We start from the raw sequence: 17,538 nt of genomic DNA, 5'->3' as shown, positions 1-17,538 counted from the left end.
AACAAAAAATGCACCGTTGCCTTACCAGACTAAATCAGAAATGACAATATTGGGATAAGCAGTTGAAAACGCTCACGTGGCCGATTAGATGGATTTACTTGAAGTTTGTTGGAAATCCACCTGTTCTACACCAACATGATTAACAACTTTACGTCATATACATGCATGAGGACGTTTGCTAAGTTTGTTCACTCCGGTTTCTATAATCTATAACACTGACCGCTGTCAAAAATGAGACAATTCTGATTAGGGCTTTGGGGTTGACCACTGTATTGGATATTGACCATATAGTTTTAAAGCGTGTTTCAATCCCGAATGCATACCTTTAAACATCCGGGTTCGTCGCAAAGACGAGGAGGTGAAAAATAACACAGAGCAAAATGCTGATTTTTGCAGATTTCTTTAAAGTACTTCAGGACAATAAACCATTATGTTTGAAGCATGGGCACATTGTAATTACCTTTTCAGAGAACAATTCTTATCTAAAAGCTGTATTTTTTTAAAAAGTCATTATTCATGTTAATCAAGTTCTACCTCGCCAGGGTTAAACTAAGTTTGCTTTCAAACGCTGTACTCTAGTCACGTGACTAAAGAGTTTGCTGATGATTGGCTCAGAGCAGTATGACATCACTTAAATACTAAAAGTGATATATTCTTCAGTACGGTGTAAAACACCTATCAAATAAATAAATAAATAAATAAATCTCAGAGCAAACAAATGACAATATCGGCAGAAATCGCTCATAACAAGGTAGAGAGAAACGCCCACGTGACCATGCTAAGACTACACCAATATAATTCACTTTTCATTTAACTGAAGCAATTCCGACACACACGAGACAATACAGCGGTCCGACGCTTCGTGTTTATTTACAGACTTCAATCATGTATTTACAGACTTTATACAAAGTGTCCATTGGGAGCAACTATTTACATATGGCTACAAAGTATGGTCCGAAAATAAAGATGGACCTCCAAGTGTAAATTTAAAAAACACGAACTGTTGCTGTTTACTGGTTTCCAGCGTTTGTAGACACAGTGTTTCTATTAGTGAAATGGCTTTCCTTCAGTCAGTCATCCCATGAACTTTTAACATTTTTCGCTGAAAGGAAATGATCAAGTTACTTCATGAGCACCATAGTTGATATAAACAAGATATTTACGAGGAATGTGTATGAACCCACACTGGTTGTCACATTAATATAGAAACCAGGTTTCACCTACAGGAAACCCCCATACTGCGATGAGCACCCAACTACCATAGCGACGTATTGCTTACAGTGCTGGTTACCAAGCACGTAGATGTCATGGCAAGATGGCAAAGTATTGCTTATAGTGCTTGTTGCCATGGTGGTTACATGCGCTTCAAATGTAAAACACAAAATGATACACATTTGTCCTAACACACACAGTTGAGAATTAGGGCCGAGTATTATTTTAACAGGGAACGTTAAATAGACAGCAAACAATGAGATAAACCACTGGAGTAAAGGATTCAAAGTGAGAAGGAAAAATGCATGATTTACATCAGAAACGGCCATACGAAGGACAGAAATTATTTGGACAAAACTTTTCTATAGTTATAGGCGTTATCCTCTGCCAACAAAACCATACGTTTTCTTTTCATGGCAACCATCAGGCGTCCAACACTTACAGGGTGAAAATGGTAATCTCACTTACAATCAGTATACAAGTGTAACAATCATAATTATGTATCGGTCTCAAAGCAAAGTTTGTAAAAAAAAATTCTTAGATATATGGCAAATAACCTTCATTTATGAACCTTTGGTACATTCCCTAAAAATTAAGTGGCTTTCATTTCCCAAACTTCGGCGATATGAAAGTCTCCAACAGGTGTTTAGAAAGAAGATTCCCGTTGCTGTGTAATTCCATAAGATGCATCTCAAAAAACAGCGATGACGGTGACATATCCTATTTCAAACTGGACACCCGGCCCTAATAACCACGTCCTGCGGCTTGTTTCACAAAGCGCACGTAGCGCTACGTCCTCGTAACTACCATACCGACGTAATAACTACAGTACTGGTTGCCATGGAAGTTAAGTACACGTCACCCATTTGTCATTAAACTATTAGGTACATGTACACATATATATGTTTTACCCTGATGTCATTTGTGGGTCATGTGCAAATATACATATTAAACAGAGAGGACTTTTCAAACAACATTGTGTGACTGGTACATTTACCTCCCCCGTCTTGCTGTTTATTTCTGTCAACAACCAGATTTGAACTTATATATGTTTTACATTTGTTTTCACGATTTATATACATGTTAAATATCGGGATTTCCTTCAGTGACAAAGGTGCTATTTCACACAGCTTATAAATATCACTTTTGTTACATTACCATTCATACTCAGCTTTGACATATTAGCTTGCCATTGATTTGCCTTAAGTTCATGACCTCTGCAGAGGAAGTTAAAAAAGAGCGACAACATGAAGTAAGCATTTTTTTTTTTTTTTTTTTTTCGAAGAACAATAAACTTCAACGCCTTGGTCTTGGTGCTCGTTGTGTAACCCAACAACATTGAACAGTGTTTCGTACCAAGCTGCTGATTCTTGGGATTTGATACTAGGGCAGTTTTAAACCCTTGACAACACAAGAAATACCACTGTAAAACAATGACAGCACCTTCTTAAAATTCTGAAAACACCTTAGGCACAAACTGCACAGCATGAGTCACATTGCTGTGGACAGCCATCAAGGACATCAATCAGGAGTATGTGAGACTATTAAACATTTCTTCTTAATGTCTTACATCAATAACCATAACATCTATATAAATACACTACAAAAGTCAACTACATCTGAAAACTGTACATAAATAAATGGAAATAAATTACTTTTCAATAAATCTGGATGAAAATCAACAGTAATGAGATAACACAGAAGTGAAAGTTGAAGAAAATGTTTGTGCATGCCGATTGCACTGATAGGGTAGACCACTAGTCCATTGGATGAGAATTCCCCTTCCCACAGGGAATTCCCCTCACATGGCATCAAAATGAAACCTCTGAGATTCCTGCAGCTTTTCCTTCTTGTCTGCCACCTGTAGACACACAGAAAAAGGGTATAATAACAGAAAACAATAGTTTGAAAATTAGGAAATTCAGAAAGATATACCTGTGATTCCAGGAAAAAAACATGATCTTAATATTGTTCGTGACTTCTTTTGAGATCTTTAAACAATCTATTTTTTGGCAATTATATTTATTCCATTTCATTTATATTAACAACAGAAGTTACTATTTTCTGTAAAACACTTGCTATCAAGATACTGATAGAAATTATTGCAGCACCGCTTAATTGATTGTCTTAATTCAGAGAATCTTGCAATGGGACTTGTAAAGTGATTTTTAAACTCAACCCCTTGGCTGATGTGAAACGTTGCCCTTACCCTCTCTCTCCAGTGTAGTATGCCCACAATGATACTGATAAACCCACAAGTGCCCAGCAGGGAGGCCCCTGTCAGCAAGACTAGCTCACTGGGGGTCATGAATAACTTGTACTTCCAGCTACAAACAAACAAGAGCTGCTACATTTTTGTACAAGGAAAGCAATACAAAAAAAAACAATTCAGAAAAATCATCATTTCTTATGGCAGTAACAGGCAATGTTAGATGGAAATAATCGTGCCAATGCACAGAGAGATAGGCAAACTATATACCTGTGTACATACATGTGCATTATGCCAGCAACGTGCAGATGGTCATGGGTTTTGCCCAGGCTCTCCCCCATTTCCACCCATGATAATGCTGGCTTCCTCTCCGGCCGAACATGGGAAGGTATGCCAGCAACCTGCGGATGGTTGTGGGTTTTCCCCGGGCTCTGCCCAGTTTCCACCCACCATAATGCTGGCCACCGTCGTATAAGTGAAATATTCTTGAGTATGGCGTAAAACACCAATCAAATAAATAAATAAATACATTATGCCGCTAAGTGGCCCACATCATTAAACTATTTCTACATAAACAGCAATGTCAAACTTACGAGCTGGGGTTTGTTTGTGGAGTTGGAATGACAATGAGCTGAGAGTTTGGCACAATGTACGTCCACGTCTTCTCTAGAGACTCCTAAAACCAATACATATATTCAACCATATTAGCAATATCTGAAACAACACCATCTTTATTCTAGTCTGTACATCTAGCAGATAATGTTAGTCAAGGGCATGTCCTATGCCACCTGTCAGAGAGACGCATGTACAGACAACTATTCAAGTCCAAGAGAGTCCACAAACAGCAGTAACTGTCATGCAATTTGTCTTACCTCCATATTTTCTGGTCTCTGTATGCCCACCTGGAACTGCTCCACAAAATTTGGCGTTCGTCCCAATCCAATGATGGTGTAGGGTGTTTGTAATGAGAAGTGGGTCGATTGGTAAAGCTGTGTGGCTGAAAACATGATCAACACACTAATGTAGTATGGTTCAGGCAACATATTGGCTGACAAACCAAAAACACTAGAGCACTGTTCAGGCTGCATTTCGGCTGGACAAACCAAAAATACATGGTATTTAGAGTATGGTTTAAACAGAATTTTGGCTGGACGCACAAAAGATACATGGTGTTTAGAGTATGGTTCAGGCAGGCTTTTGGCTGGATTAATCACAAATAAATGGTGTGTACATTACTGCTGAGACAACATTTTGATTGGATTAACCAAAAATACACGCTGTTTAGAGTATGGTTCAAGCAGCCTTTTGGCTGGATAAATCAAAAATACAGGTTTTTTAGAGTAAGGTTCAGGTAGCATTTTGGTCGGACAAAATAAAAATACACACTCTTTAGAGTATGGTTCAGGCAGCCTTTTGGCTGGACAAAATAAAAATACACACTCTTTAGAGTATGGTTCAGGCAGCCTTTTGGCTGGACAAAATAAAAATACACACTCTTTAGAGTATGGTTCGGGCAGCCTTTTGGTTGGACAAGCCAAAAATACACAGTGTTTAGAGTATGGTTGAGGACAAGATTTTGGCTGGGCAAAATACACTGTGTCAAGACTAAGGCCCAAGAGTGTAGTTCAGACATACAAAATGCAAATAAATATAATACCTACAGCTTGTACCACACATCTCATATGGGTCTAATGAAGTTAAATATTCATCCATGTACATTCAGTCACTAAAGACAAACTTTGTTGGCAGAGTTACCTGTACTCATCTGTGGATCTCCTGCTGATGTCATGGTGTGGTACCAGGTAGTAGGGCCAGGCAAGTTAACTCCATATGACTGAAATCAACACGTACAGGATGAAACTGACATGATTATAGAAACCATGATTCTCTGGTTGTTAAAATCCTGAACAACAAACCAGATCAACTGCATTTGTCTGTTTTGATTACACAAAATGATATTCATGTCTAGAAAGGAAATTCTCCATGTATAACTTGAACATTTCTGTAAACACAACCATAACCCTCCCTGTAGATCAAGTTATGGTGTTGTGGCTGACAGGGAGGGGTAGACCAAGTTATGCTTGTGGCTTACAGGCAGGTGTAGACCAAGCTAAGGTTGTGGCTGACAGGGACGGATAGACCAAGTTGTGGTTGTGGCTTACAGGCAGGTGTAGACCAAGCTAAGGTTGTGGCTGATAGGTAGGGGTAGGCCAAGTTGTGGTTGTGGCTGACAGGAAGGGGTAGATCAAGTTGTGGCTGTGGCCGACAGGGAGGGGTAGACCAAGTTGTGGTTGTGGCTGACAGGGAGGGGGAGATCAAGTTGTGGTTGTGGCTGACAGGGAGGGGTAGACCAAGTTGTGGTTGTGGCTGACAGGTAGGGGTAGGCCAAGTTGTGGTTGTGGCTGACAGGTAGGGGTAGGCCAAGTTGTGGTTGTGGCTGACAGGGAGGGGTAGATCAAGTTGTTGTTGTGGCTAACAGGGAGGGGTAGACCAAGTTATGCTTGTGGATGACAGGTAGGGGTAGCCCAAGTTGTGGCTGTGGCTGACAGGGAGGGGTAGGCCAAGTTGTGGTTGTGGCTGACAGGGAGGGGTAGATCAAGTTGTGCTTGTGGATGACAGGGAAGGGTGGGTCAAGTTGTGGTTAAGACCGACATGCATGGTGGGCTACATGGCGCAGTTTCACTTCTCACCTCAGTTCCATGTGGGCATTTTCCATTACACAGTCCGGAGAGCACTGGGGAAGAAAAGACACACAATTCAAAGCTGATGGTTTCAATGAATTTATAGCTGTGCTCAGATATATATATATATGTCAACCATTATTTTGGTTTCAAGTAGTTGTAAAAATCTGCACCAAAGTTTTACTAACATAATAATGACCAAGTGTACTGGAACAATATGCTAGAAGCAGCACAAGGACTGAGCCAGACAACACTTAATACCTGGCAGGATCAGTAGCCATGCCAGTGTGTGCTCAATTTGAACAAAATTTCCTGACTGGCTGGTAGTGATAACTTGTGAGGTGAAGCGGTGAACCAGTAAATTGTTTAACAATACACTACTTTCATTGAGTGATGACAACAGTGTTCTGAAGAGCCGCCTGAGCCAGATGGCCGAACTAGTCTCCCATGGTTTATTTTGAGAATTTCCCATCACTGGATGTGAAGAAGCATAAACTCTGAACTCACCCATGACCTTCAGAAAGCAGAGGTCATCTGTTGACACAGCTTTGAGAAGTCGGAGATGTGGCTGTTTGGTGCTCTCTATGTATGACACCAGAATCATGTCTAAATTACCCTGCAAATAATGATAAATCAGTTACAAGTGTTTCTGGGCAGTACACTTCTTAAATTAAATTAAAAGTTTCGTTAGGGCCTATTTAATAACAACTTCTATAATTCCAAATTTCAACAGGCAACAGGTCACTTTCAACATTCAGCATTTTACATATCAAACCTGTTGAGAATGTAAAACAAAGCTTTAAAACTTCACATCAACTTTCAATGATGGAAGAAACAGCAGTTAATTTCCAAGACTTCAAAGAATAGTGAGAAACATCAAAATAATAGGACACCCTGGAGGTAAACATGCAACAAAACCCATAGTTATGTTTAATTGCCATCTTGCTGCCAGCACGGTTCATCCTCCGCATAGGCTCTGTATTAAATCTCGTTTGACTGACTGTACATATGGAATTGTTCAGAAGCCCAATGTTTCAACAGTCTATGACATTGTGTCTCCCATACTTCTCCCTGGGGATTTTCAGCTAATCACTGATCATCACTTATAAAACATGTGTTCCACCATTTTGAAAGCAAATGCATGTTTGCATCGAGTTCATTTCTAGATTCAACACTACAAAACAACAATAAGCAGTGCTGTGAACAATGTTAATGTCCCTTTATTGACACAAACAGGCAGTGGAAAGTCATTTTGCCACTAGGAAATACGGGTGACAGCAAGGGAGGTCAACCGGCTGATGTAGCCTATGCCATTGTTGTTTCGGAACTAAACATATCCTGCTTATTTATCATCCCACTATAACATCTTAACACTAACAATCGACCTCTATGAATACTATGAAATAAATCTACTCCATATATTTGCATACTTCTCACTGCAGCTACTGCCCAACACCATCTTGTTTTGAATGACTGTCAGTGCCAGTAACTAAGGCTCCAGTCGTACTCCATAAAGTAGAGCCTTACTGAGAAAGGTCAGGGCTTTGAGGAGTTAAAATCAAAGTAGATGATGTTGGACATTGTTAACTTGATTAAATGAGATGCAGTAAATGGGAATGTCTACCAGCAGCTTGCGGATGGTCATGGGTTTCCTCCCTTCCTGGCCACCATTATATAAGTGAAATATTCTTGAGAACGTTGTAAAACTTCAATCAAATCAACCAAGAAATAAACTGCCATAATAGAAATGTGCCTTGTCATTAAATCACAATTTATATTTATACTGCTTGACTCACGTTTTCCTCATAATCAAAAAATGTTGCGACAAGCAAAGGTTCAGATTTAGCATAGTCTTCTGCATCCCAGGCAATGACGAAATTCCGTTTAAAACTCTCACAGGTTGAGCAGGGGGTGTTGATAAAAATGTAAGGACGTGCCACTGACGAGCTGGAATTAAAAAACAAAACATAATGAAAGTCAATTAAAAGTAAACAAACTTGTAATAAAATTCCAACCATGTTTTAGTCATCCTTACCAAGGATGTGAAGGACTGAATACAATTACAAAAGCCATTTTCACCTCCAATTAAGTCTGTCTTTAACTTCTTTGAACACATGTATCACCAATACAGTTGTCATTTTACTCTGTGATAACTTATTAATGACAAGATAAACTCATGATCAAACTAGGCTTGACGAACAACTGTTCGTGTTGTTTACTTTAAAGGACAAGAAAACAAAAAAAAATGTCAAAATCAGTTGAAAAGGTCTTTAATATTTTTTTCAATTTTTTTTAGCAGGAGAAAAGGGTATTAGGAAATGTTTTTGTATGTGGGTATTTGGGACCACCTTTTGGTATTTATCACTGTTGCATCACAACCTTCTAAATAAGGATGTAATGCATGTCTTAGAATGCATTTATCTGAATGTAAATTTGTTGTTCATATCCAAACATATGCATATAATCTGAATTATGATAATATTCATGAAATATTAAAACTATAAATATGATCAAAATCCAGGTTAATCACATGTATTCGCTGCAAAGGCCAAACTCTGGTGGAAATATATTTATTAAACTTGTGTTAATTCTCATTTATAACATCATTACACAAAGGCTGTATATACCCAAAGGTGGCCCCAAATATCCACCAGAAAAAAATTATTTTCAAGTGTCTTTTTCTCTTTAAGAAAAATTAAAAAAAAACAAAAATGGAGACCACACTTACTAACTAAAATTTTTGCACTCTTTCTTCTGAACTTGATGTGATTTTTATGTTTTTTCCACCTTTAAGTCTTGTGAAGTCACATGCTAATATGACCTACACTGTGTATCAAAGTTAAAACAGCAAGAACATGCTTGCATGGAAACTTCATTCAAAACAAGCAACATTTCATTCACATGACCAATATGTGGGAAGCTGATTTACTGGTCTCATTCATTAGGAGAGCTGACATGGTAAAACAACGCACATGTTTTTAGAATCCTGTAGCGTGACAATGAGATCCGGGTATCCATCCATGGTGTAATCTGCCACTCGCAGGGAAATAGGCAGGGTCAGAAGGTCAGCCATTGGGTTGTTAGCTGGAGGGACAAACCCCCATGTTGTTTTTGTCAAATCACTCAAGAAATTCACATCAAGTTTTATCCACTGAAGCACAAGGCATTCACATTTTAGTTCTCATCCAACAAAAATGGCACATCAAGTTTATTTAACCCTTAATTTAATCAAGAACACATACATTTTCATGTCTCTTCAGACAACAAATTCTTCTACCATCTGACTAGATGTATTTTAATGACCATACAACTACATTTACAGCAAACTTATAACAGCATGCAAAATGAACTGCTCCGTCTTCTGGCTTACTATGTCCAGCTTGTAGACTTTATGTAGTTATTTACTCAAATGACTGACAGTTTAAAACTGCAAAGGTAGTGGTCAAAATATTACTCCCATGGAAACATGTTGTCAATTTCATGGAAAGATTGAATGAATAAGGATTGAACCGAGAGCATACTAAAACAATGACAGAACAGAATACTTATGAACGCAGACAAACCTTATTTTGGGTATACACATAGATGAAGCTCTCTTGGCAGTCCTCATCAGCACACACAGGCACAATAAGGTTGTACTCCTGGTCATGATCTGCACACAGAGGGTCACAGTCTTATGTACTTATATTACCAGCTGACAAACATGTATAACAGGATCCATATATACATAGATCATCATCAGCACACTCAGGCACAATAAGGTCGTACTCCTGGTCATGATCTGCACACAGAGGGTCACAGTCTTATGTACATAAGCTGACACACATGTATAACTGGATCCATATATACATAGATCATCATCATCACACTCAGGCACAATAAGGTTGTACTCCTGGTCATGATCTGCACACAGAGGGTCACAGTCTTATGTACATATATTACCAGCTGACAAACATGTATAACAGGATCCATATATACATAGATCATCATCAGCACACTCAGGCACAATAAGGTCGTACTCCTGGTCATGATCTGCACACAGAGGGTCACAGTCTTATGTACATACATTACCAGCTGACAAACATGTATTACAGGATCCATATATACATAGATCATCATCAGCACACTCAGGCACAATAAGGTCATACTCCTGGTCATGATCTGCACACAGAGGGTCACAGTCTTATGTACATAAGCTGACACACATGTATAACTGGATCCATATATACATAGATCATCATCAGCACACTCAGGCACAATAAGGTCGTACTCCTGGTCATGATCTGCACACAGAGGGTCACAGTCTTATGTACATAAGCTGACACACATGTATAACTGGATCCATATATACATAGATCATCATCAGCACACTCAGGCACAATAAGGTCATACTCCTGGTCATGATCTGCACACAGAGGGTCACAGTCTTATGTACATAAGCTGACACACATGTATAACAGGACCCGCAGCTTGTATGTACACAATGTAAGTCTCTCATATGTGTTCCTTATTCCACCAGACAGCCAGTCTTGGAACTGAACCTGAACTTGATATATTTATTCATTAATTTGATTGGACTTCTACGCTGTACTCAAGAATATATCATTATATAACAACCAGTATTATGGTGGGAGTTAACCAAACAGAGCTTGGGGAAACCCATGACCATCCGCAGGTTGTTGACACATCTTCCAATGTAGGACTGCAGAGGAAGACAGCATGAGCTGGACTCATAGCGATCGCATCGGTAGGGGCTCCTGGGTCATTGTGCTGCACTGGCACATTAACCACTAGGCCACAGGCCAAGGAGGGCCGCTCAACTTCATTCAGCTCTAATCAATACATGAGGTAAAATTCTCCTTGAAAACAAAAATCAGAAATGACATATGACTTACTGAGATCAACAAACGAGACCTGTCCGACATGCTTCCATGCACCACCCTTGGGCGGGATCACCATAGGAATGGTTTGGTTCCAAGTCAAATTCCCTTTCTGTGAATTATGTAACAAGACAAAATGAATTAAGACAAGGGAGATAATTACCACTTCTGCACCAGTAGTTACAATGTACATGTACATGTACACCATAAAATGTTTCTCTCTCACTGTTGATCATACAAGATCACATTCCAAACAATGAAATCTGACAATTATTGATGACAAGTCCTGTTAAGCCATGTTTTTTAAGAGGCTTTGGCGATGCTGTCTAGCAGGCACCTGGCCGAAAAACAAATCACATTGAGGTCAAATAACCTATTAATTTATTATCTATTTATTTATTTGATTGGTGTGTTATGCCGTACTCAAGAATATTTCACTTATACGACAGCGGCCAGTATTATGGTGGAGGAAACCAGGAAGAACCCAAAGGGAACCCACGACCATCCGTAGGTTGCTGCAGACCTTCCCACTCATGGCCGGAGAGAAAGCCAGCATGATTAATTTAATAAAGACAGTAGTCACAGTATGTCTTTCTATCACTACTGACTATGAAGCAGCACTGACCAACAAAGGTTCCAATTCATCCTTTAAACGTAAAGAAAACACTAAAGTGAAGTACATGTCAGACTAAACCACATTAAAAATGGTTCCAAGAAATAGCTGGATTTCTTTTTTAGAATATTTCCAACCCAGAAAAATACATTTGAAACTTTGGATTCTATGGTGACCTTTTATGACCATGTTTGGGCCAGTATCAGCACATCAGATTTTTCCCACTTAACACACGCATACACTGCTTGATTTTATCGTTTTACATGCAGATCTATGAATGCAATGGCCGAGTGGACCTTGGAACAAACTATCTGAAGGAAAAAAATATGGATGTGACATCACTGATACCCTCTGGGTTACTACAGATCCCTATAGATTCTGACATTTTAAAACTATTTTAACTGGTTGAAAAATTCTAAATGTATCAATCAAAGTATTTTCATGGACAGTGTTTAATGGTCTTTCATCTGATATATACTTCATTTTAGTGTTTTCTTTTCATTAACTATTTAAGAAAAAGGCAACTCAAGGATTTTGTGCATAAATAATTCAAAAAGAACATGCTGTTTGACCAATCATATTGCCTCAACTTGCCATCTTCTGGCCGACAGCCTTTGAACTCTGGCCCACTGAACCTGATCAGTGATGTAAACTAAAACAATGGCTGCTTCCATAACTTTCCAAAATAATGATTATCTTATCCTGATTTCATGCACATGTATTTTAGATTCAGGCACAGTTGTTTTCTTTTCCTTTAATCTCACCAACTGCCATCTAAGGCATGAAGTTGTACAGGTACTGCTCCTAACAGACTGGAGCCTAGGCTGCATACAACACTCCACACTGATCAGGCTTCCTTAACTTTGTCAACTTACACTGATAATCCAGCGTTCAAACTGAACAGCTCCATCTTTATCCTCCGACACAACCAGCAGATCTGAAGGAGTAAAACAGTTTGTTACCTATAATGTGCATATAGAAGGGTGCATGGTAGAAAATGCTTTCTGTTTTAATACACAAAGATTTTTTACTTGAGTGGTCTGTGTATAACATTTAACTGGAACACATCGCCACCATAAACTTATAAGTGCTTGGATTATAGGCATAATACATCAGAACTGACAGAAATTTACAATTAGGTATCTAAATATTTCTCTGTTCCAGCTCAAGATACGAGGATGTCAAAGACTGTTAAAACACTAGATCTATGTAATGATCCTCAATTCATGTGCCACAAAAATACAGATTTGGGCGAGAGCATAACTCACCAGGGGTAAGATCCTGATTGAGGTCTACAAATGCACTAGAGTGCGGGAAGTGAAGGGGGGGTAACTGGGCAGGGGATGTCCCATTCTCCACCTCTCTCCTGATGATTGTACGATTCGCACTACAATGAGAACAACCAGGTGATACTAGCCTCTCGGGACAAACACTGGTGGAACTAGTCATATTTAAATACCTGAAGGTCAGAGTTCAGAATGGTGAGAATGAGCAGGCATAATTCCACAACAGTTACCACACTACAATATTAGGACTTTTTCTATGAAGAAATAAACAGAGCCAAGATGTCTCAGACACATAACACATGTTTGCACAACATTCTGACCACCATTCAGTTTTCTAAATGTTAAATCTTAATATTGGCATTCTCACCCAGGGCCATATCTTGAAAAAATTGAAAGGTTCTGACCCCAATCTTTAAAGGTGACATTGTGACAGCTTGCAAAAAAAAATTTTTATGCAACAAAATGACTCTTTTGGGGAGATTCTGCGTCTGTGAATGAAAGAAATTTGTAGGAAAACTTAACTTTTTATTGGTAAACTATCATATTTACATGTACTTGTTAGTTTTAATACAGCTTGATAACATGTAGTTTGTGCACCCAACAGTTTGGGAGCCCAAAAGTTTTCCAGAACTAAAATGGCTCTAGATATGGCCCTGTCACCTTTTACACAGAAGCAGAAATATAAGATATATATACAAATCGTAGGAGTGCACATTGTACCTACCTTGACAGCCAATAGGAACGGTTCCCAGGAGCCGTTTCTCCAAATAAGTCCGGCATCAAATCCCCATTGGCACTGTATAGAAAAGCACAGAAAAATATACTGCTTAAAATTCAGCTGTGATTATACTTCACCATCATGAATACATGAAATCCTTTCAATATAGTTTGACAAAAGACAGATGACAAAATTTTAAGAACAGGAGTCTAAACTTGTAAATTTGTTTCTGGATTCATTAATTTCTTCATTAATTTCATTTCAGTTTTACGCCGTACTAAGAAGATTTCACTTATATGACAGCAGCCAGGAAAAAATCGGGCAGAGCCAGTCTTGAAAACCACGACCATTTGCAAGTTGTTTCTGGATTGAGGAATGTGAGATAACTTACTCCAGGAGAAGAGGCTGATCAACAAACTTGTCTGGTAAAACTGTAGGTTTATTATCTGAAAGATAAAACAGGTGGTTTGAACAGGCTAAACCATTTAAAAGCCAAATACCACAGATGAGTTTCATGCATGTTTACCACCATGTAAAATGCATTTCAATAAATGTACTTTTTTTTTTCATTTTTATTTATGAATTCGGATTTTGACTTCAAATAATGCACTGTAAAAAATCAGTTATTTCAGTACTGATATGGTAGACATGAACTATCTAAGAAAATTTTAACGCATCCTGGTCTCAGCTGTCCAATAAACATATAACATTCTAATACTAATGAAAATTTAGGCATTTGAGAAATGATTTCAACATACAGATTTTAAGATTTGCTTTTACCTTCCTGGTTGGCTACTATTAAGCTCTTTAAATAGAGCACGTAGCACTGAAATGTGTTCTGGACCTACAGTGTGGTGAAGATTGTTAGAGCTTGTGTCATCACAGTAACTTAAGCTAAGTACCATAGTGATACGCACCTAAGGCGAAGGAGGAGGAAGTGTCACCCCAGTGTATCTCCACAGTAACAGGTGAAACATTCTTCCCTGAGGGCCTCTTTACTACCAGAACATCCATCTGTGAGTCCCCATCAAAATCAGCAGGCATCACTCCTGTGATGATGTCAGTACTGGACGAGTTGCTTTTTATCAGAACATGCTTACCAAAAACGCCACCTTTTTTCGCACTTAACAGTGTTAAGTTTTGACCTGTGTAAGGAAATGTGAAAACACAGAGCTAAATTTCAATTCTGTTTTAATATAAAGCCAAAAGTCATAACAACACCCTAAGACTGTTTCACTGAAATGCTGCATTAGGTGAGATTAAAGTGAACAAGAATCAGGCATGGCAAGGCTCTCTGTTAAAACAAATGTTCTCTGTTGTATGCCATGCCATTTGTGTCACACAAAAATCACATCTAACAATCACAACAAACTAACAGATCGTAATTTGTTTCCTTGTTATTTCATATGTGCTATACATGATCATACTGTAGTTGATCATAATATTTATATGCATAATACAGTTCTTCTCACACAAGGTGACGACTAAATCAGATAGGTAGATTGATAACCATATCTTAACTTCATCACTGTTTCACTGGTGACAGAAGTTTGCAGTTCACCGTTATAGAATATTTGCCTAACATCAAGTAAAAAACCATAGCTTCAACCAAAACGCTGACATCAGCACTATTTGTCATACTATTCAACATACATACATGCATCTTGCAGTTTAAATAGTTGACCAAAAATTTAGTTTGATGAATCAATCAGAATCAAGAAAAATTTGCCACTTGAAAATTAAACTTTATGTGAAATACATATATACATACAGTATACACCATTTATAAGCACTCAAATGCTGTATTCTTGTGACAGATGTGCAGATCTCTGTGTTTATAGGAGGCTGCAGACAGCCAAGCTCTTGTCTTACTTGTGTCTACAGGCTTTACTTGCCCACACACTGTAGTGACAATATTGTCTTGATTACGGCAACATACTTCCAAACGTACACTTTCCTGACATCACAATTTCTGTATGTTGTGCAAATTATTCTGTTGCCCAACATCCTATACGCTCATAACATGAGCTGATAACTCCTCCTACTTTTCACTGTTCACACTGATAAGGTTCATTCTCCATTATAGGCCTACTTGAGGAAACCCTGCGACATGAATAGCAAATGAAACATGGCTACATTGGTTGATGTTTGAAGAATTGTTTTTTTTTCCTATACAGTGGCAGTGACATCACATTCCTGACTAAATTAAGAATAACATTCACTGTTAGTTGTCTCTCTATACTTTCCCTTGTTATCTTTCACCTCATCATCTGCTAGACACTCCGGTAGGCCACTGCAGTGCATGATCTTGATTTAGAGTTTATAGGTGCCATACATGTACCAGAACATCTGTTTTTTGTGAGCATTATTCACTCACACCTTCAGAGTGCCCCAAAGATTCACAAACAATGCAGGACAGATACTATTTACGTTTCTGTTCATAATTCCTGCACTCTTGCCACATTTGTTGCCTGATGATTCCTACAAATTTTCTGAATCTGCCCGTACTAGAGTAAAAGTGTGCCAATTAATGTGAAAGGGTATTCCATCTAGATGCACCAACACTGGAGTGCACTCCATTTAAAAACCTGATGCACTTGAGACAAAAATTACCCATCAAATATGTCTAAATGGCCTTAAGTTTGCAGATTCTTCTTTTATGTGTCTTTTCGTTTGTCAATAAGTTATTTCAGATTTTTAAAGCCTCCTGGGCTTGAGATTGAGACTATGTACTGACAACTTAGGCATGCTTGAATGAATGAATGAGTGCTTGGGATTTAACGTCATACTAAGCAAATTTGACAAGGGCTAGCAACTGCATCAGGTTTATAAATTGAGCGTGCTCTCTTGTTGGTTGGGGAAATCATAGCAATCCTTGGGAAAACAAAAGTCAGATCAATCTTGGGCTAATCACCGCATTGACAGATATACATGTAAATATGTTACAAAAAGAAATAGGCCTATAATACAAGTACACCTAGTTGTGGAATGTAACTCTTTAAATCGAGCAACACAAGTGTTGCGAGAAGATCACTTGCGAGAACGAACGAGACTGACACAATTAGCGCCATCTGACGTCAGGGGGAGGGAACCAGCCAAGTGGGCAACAACACCTGCCTAGTGTTACCTTTATGAATGCTATAGGTATCATCCCGCTCCATTGCACGGCCATATTTGTTCTGCGCTCACACTGATCTGGTGACTTGTAGTTGTATTCATACCTATCAGAACGAAATGGCGGCCACAGTGGGTGTGGTGTCTTAAAATGTATTTCTTTTGTGAATTTGTGCAGTTGTCCTCAGTCGTTTTTGCTTCGACGAGACTCAGAACTGGTTAGTTGAATATGGAGATCACTCGGCTGATATCAATTTTAATGCGCATTTGAAGATGTGGTAAATCTTCCTCACCATTAATCCGGCATTAGAATCAGTTTCTTTCCATAAGTCTTGCCTACCGAAATGTAGCTCGATTTAAGAGTAACACCACTCCGCAACTAAAGTACACCAGCTGTTAGGGCTGTACTAGCAGATGTTGCCCTTCAGTAGCCAAAGTTTATCGAGGTTGACATATCAGAATTCAGCTCTGGTTACAAACACTGTGAACGACAAATTATTACAAAAATTGACAGATGTCGTAAAACGTACCGTTGCCTGTGATCACGAACAAGTCCGTTTTCTTGTCAGAGTTAAAATCACCAAATGCTGCGAGAAACCCATCTGATTGGTCTCCAAACGCATCCCCTGTTACATCGATTAGGTAACACTTTGTGTGGCTGACAAGTAATAAAATGAGGACAAGGGTAAAAATAAGAAAATCTTCATGTCTCACACCCAACATTCTCGTGGAAATGTGGAGTGTGTCATCTGTGGCGATATTTGTCACTTCAGGTATAAGTCTCTGTTCAGAGTTGTCAAACATGTATTTAACATAAACTAGAGG

The 17,538-nt window shown here is 38.7% G+C and overlaps 1 protein-coding gene across 1 annotated transcript; it reads right to left on the bottom strand.

The window, feature by feature from the left end:
* Positions 1-843: 843 nt before the first annotated feature.
* On the bottom strand, positions 844-17,473 carry LOC135474890 (T-cell immunomodulatory protein-like). The gene is made up of 17 exons (XM_064754554.1): positions 17,244-17,473; positions 14,517-14,744; positions 13,991-14,045; positions 13,606-13,677; positions 12,864-12,982; positions 12,471-12,532; positions 10,998-11,094; positions 9,666-9,754; positions 9,075-9,253; positions 7,899-8,049; positions 6,610-6,718; positions 6,112-6,155; positions 5,177-5,255; positions 4,294-4,418; positions 4,015-4,097; positions 3,422-3,539; positions 844-3,073 (listed from the first exon to the last, which is right to left on the bottom strand). Exons 1-17 carry the CDS (start codon positions 17,434-17,436, stop codon positions 3,014-3,016), a joined length of 1,863 nt encoding a protein of 620 aa, XP_064610624.1. The 5' UTR covers positions 17,437-17,473; the 3' UTR covers positions 844-3,013.
* Between the last annotated feature and the right edge of the window lie 65 nt (positions 17,474-17,538).

The sequence above is a fragment of the Liolophura sinensis genome, chromosome 9 (assembly GCF_032854445.1).
Source record: "Liolophura sinensis isolate JHLJ2023 chromosome 9, CUHK_Ljap_v2, whole genome shotgun sequence".
Classification (NCBI taxonomy): Eukaryota; Metazoa; Mollusca; class Polyplacophora; order Chitonida; family Chitonidae; genus Liolophura; species Liolophura sinensis.
This window is presented reverse-complemented; position numbering and strand designations above follow the sequence as displayed.

What these genes read in the sequence shown, in the direction of transcription:
- LOC135474890 (XM_064754554.1), bottom strand. Translation starts at nt 17,436, where the DNA reads ATGTTGGGTGTGAGACATGAAGATTTTCTTATTTTTACCCTTGTCCTC. An exon ending in GGTCTCGTTTGTTGATCTCA is followed by an intron (nt 9,755 to 10,997) that starts GTAAGTCATATG and finishes CTCTGTGTGCAG; the next exon opens with ATCATGACCAGGAGTACAAC. An exon ending in AGATCCACAGATGAGTACAG is followed by an intron (nt 4,419 to 5,176) that starts GTAACTCTGCCA and finishes TCATGTTTTCAG; the next exon opens with CCACACAGCTTTACCAATCG.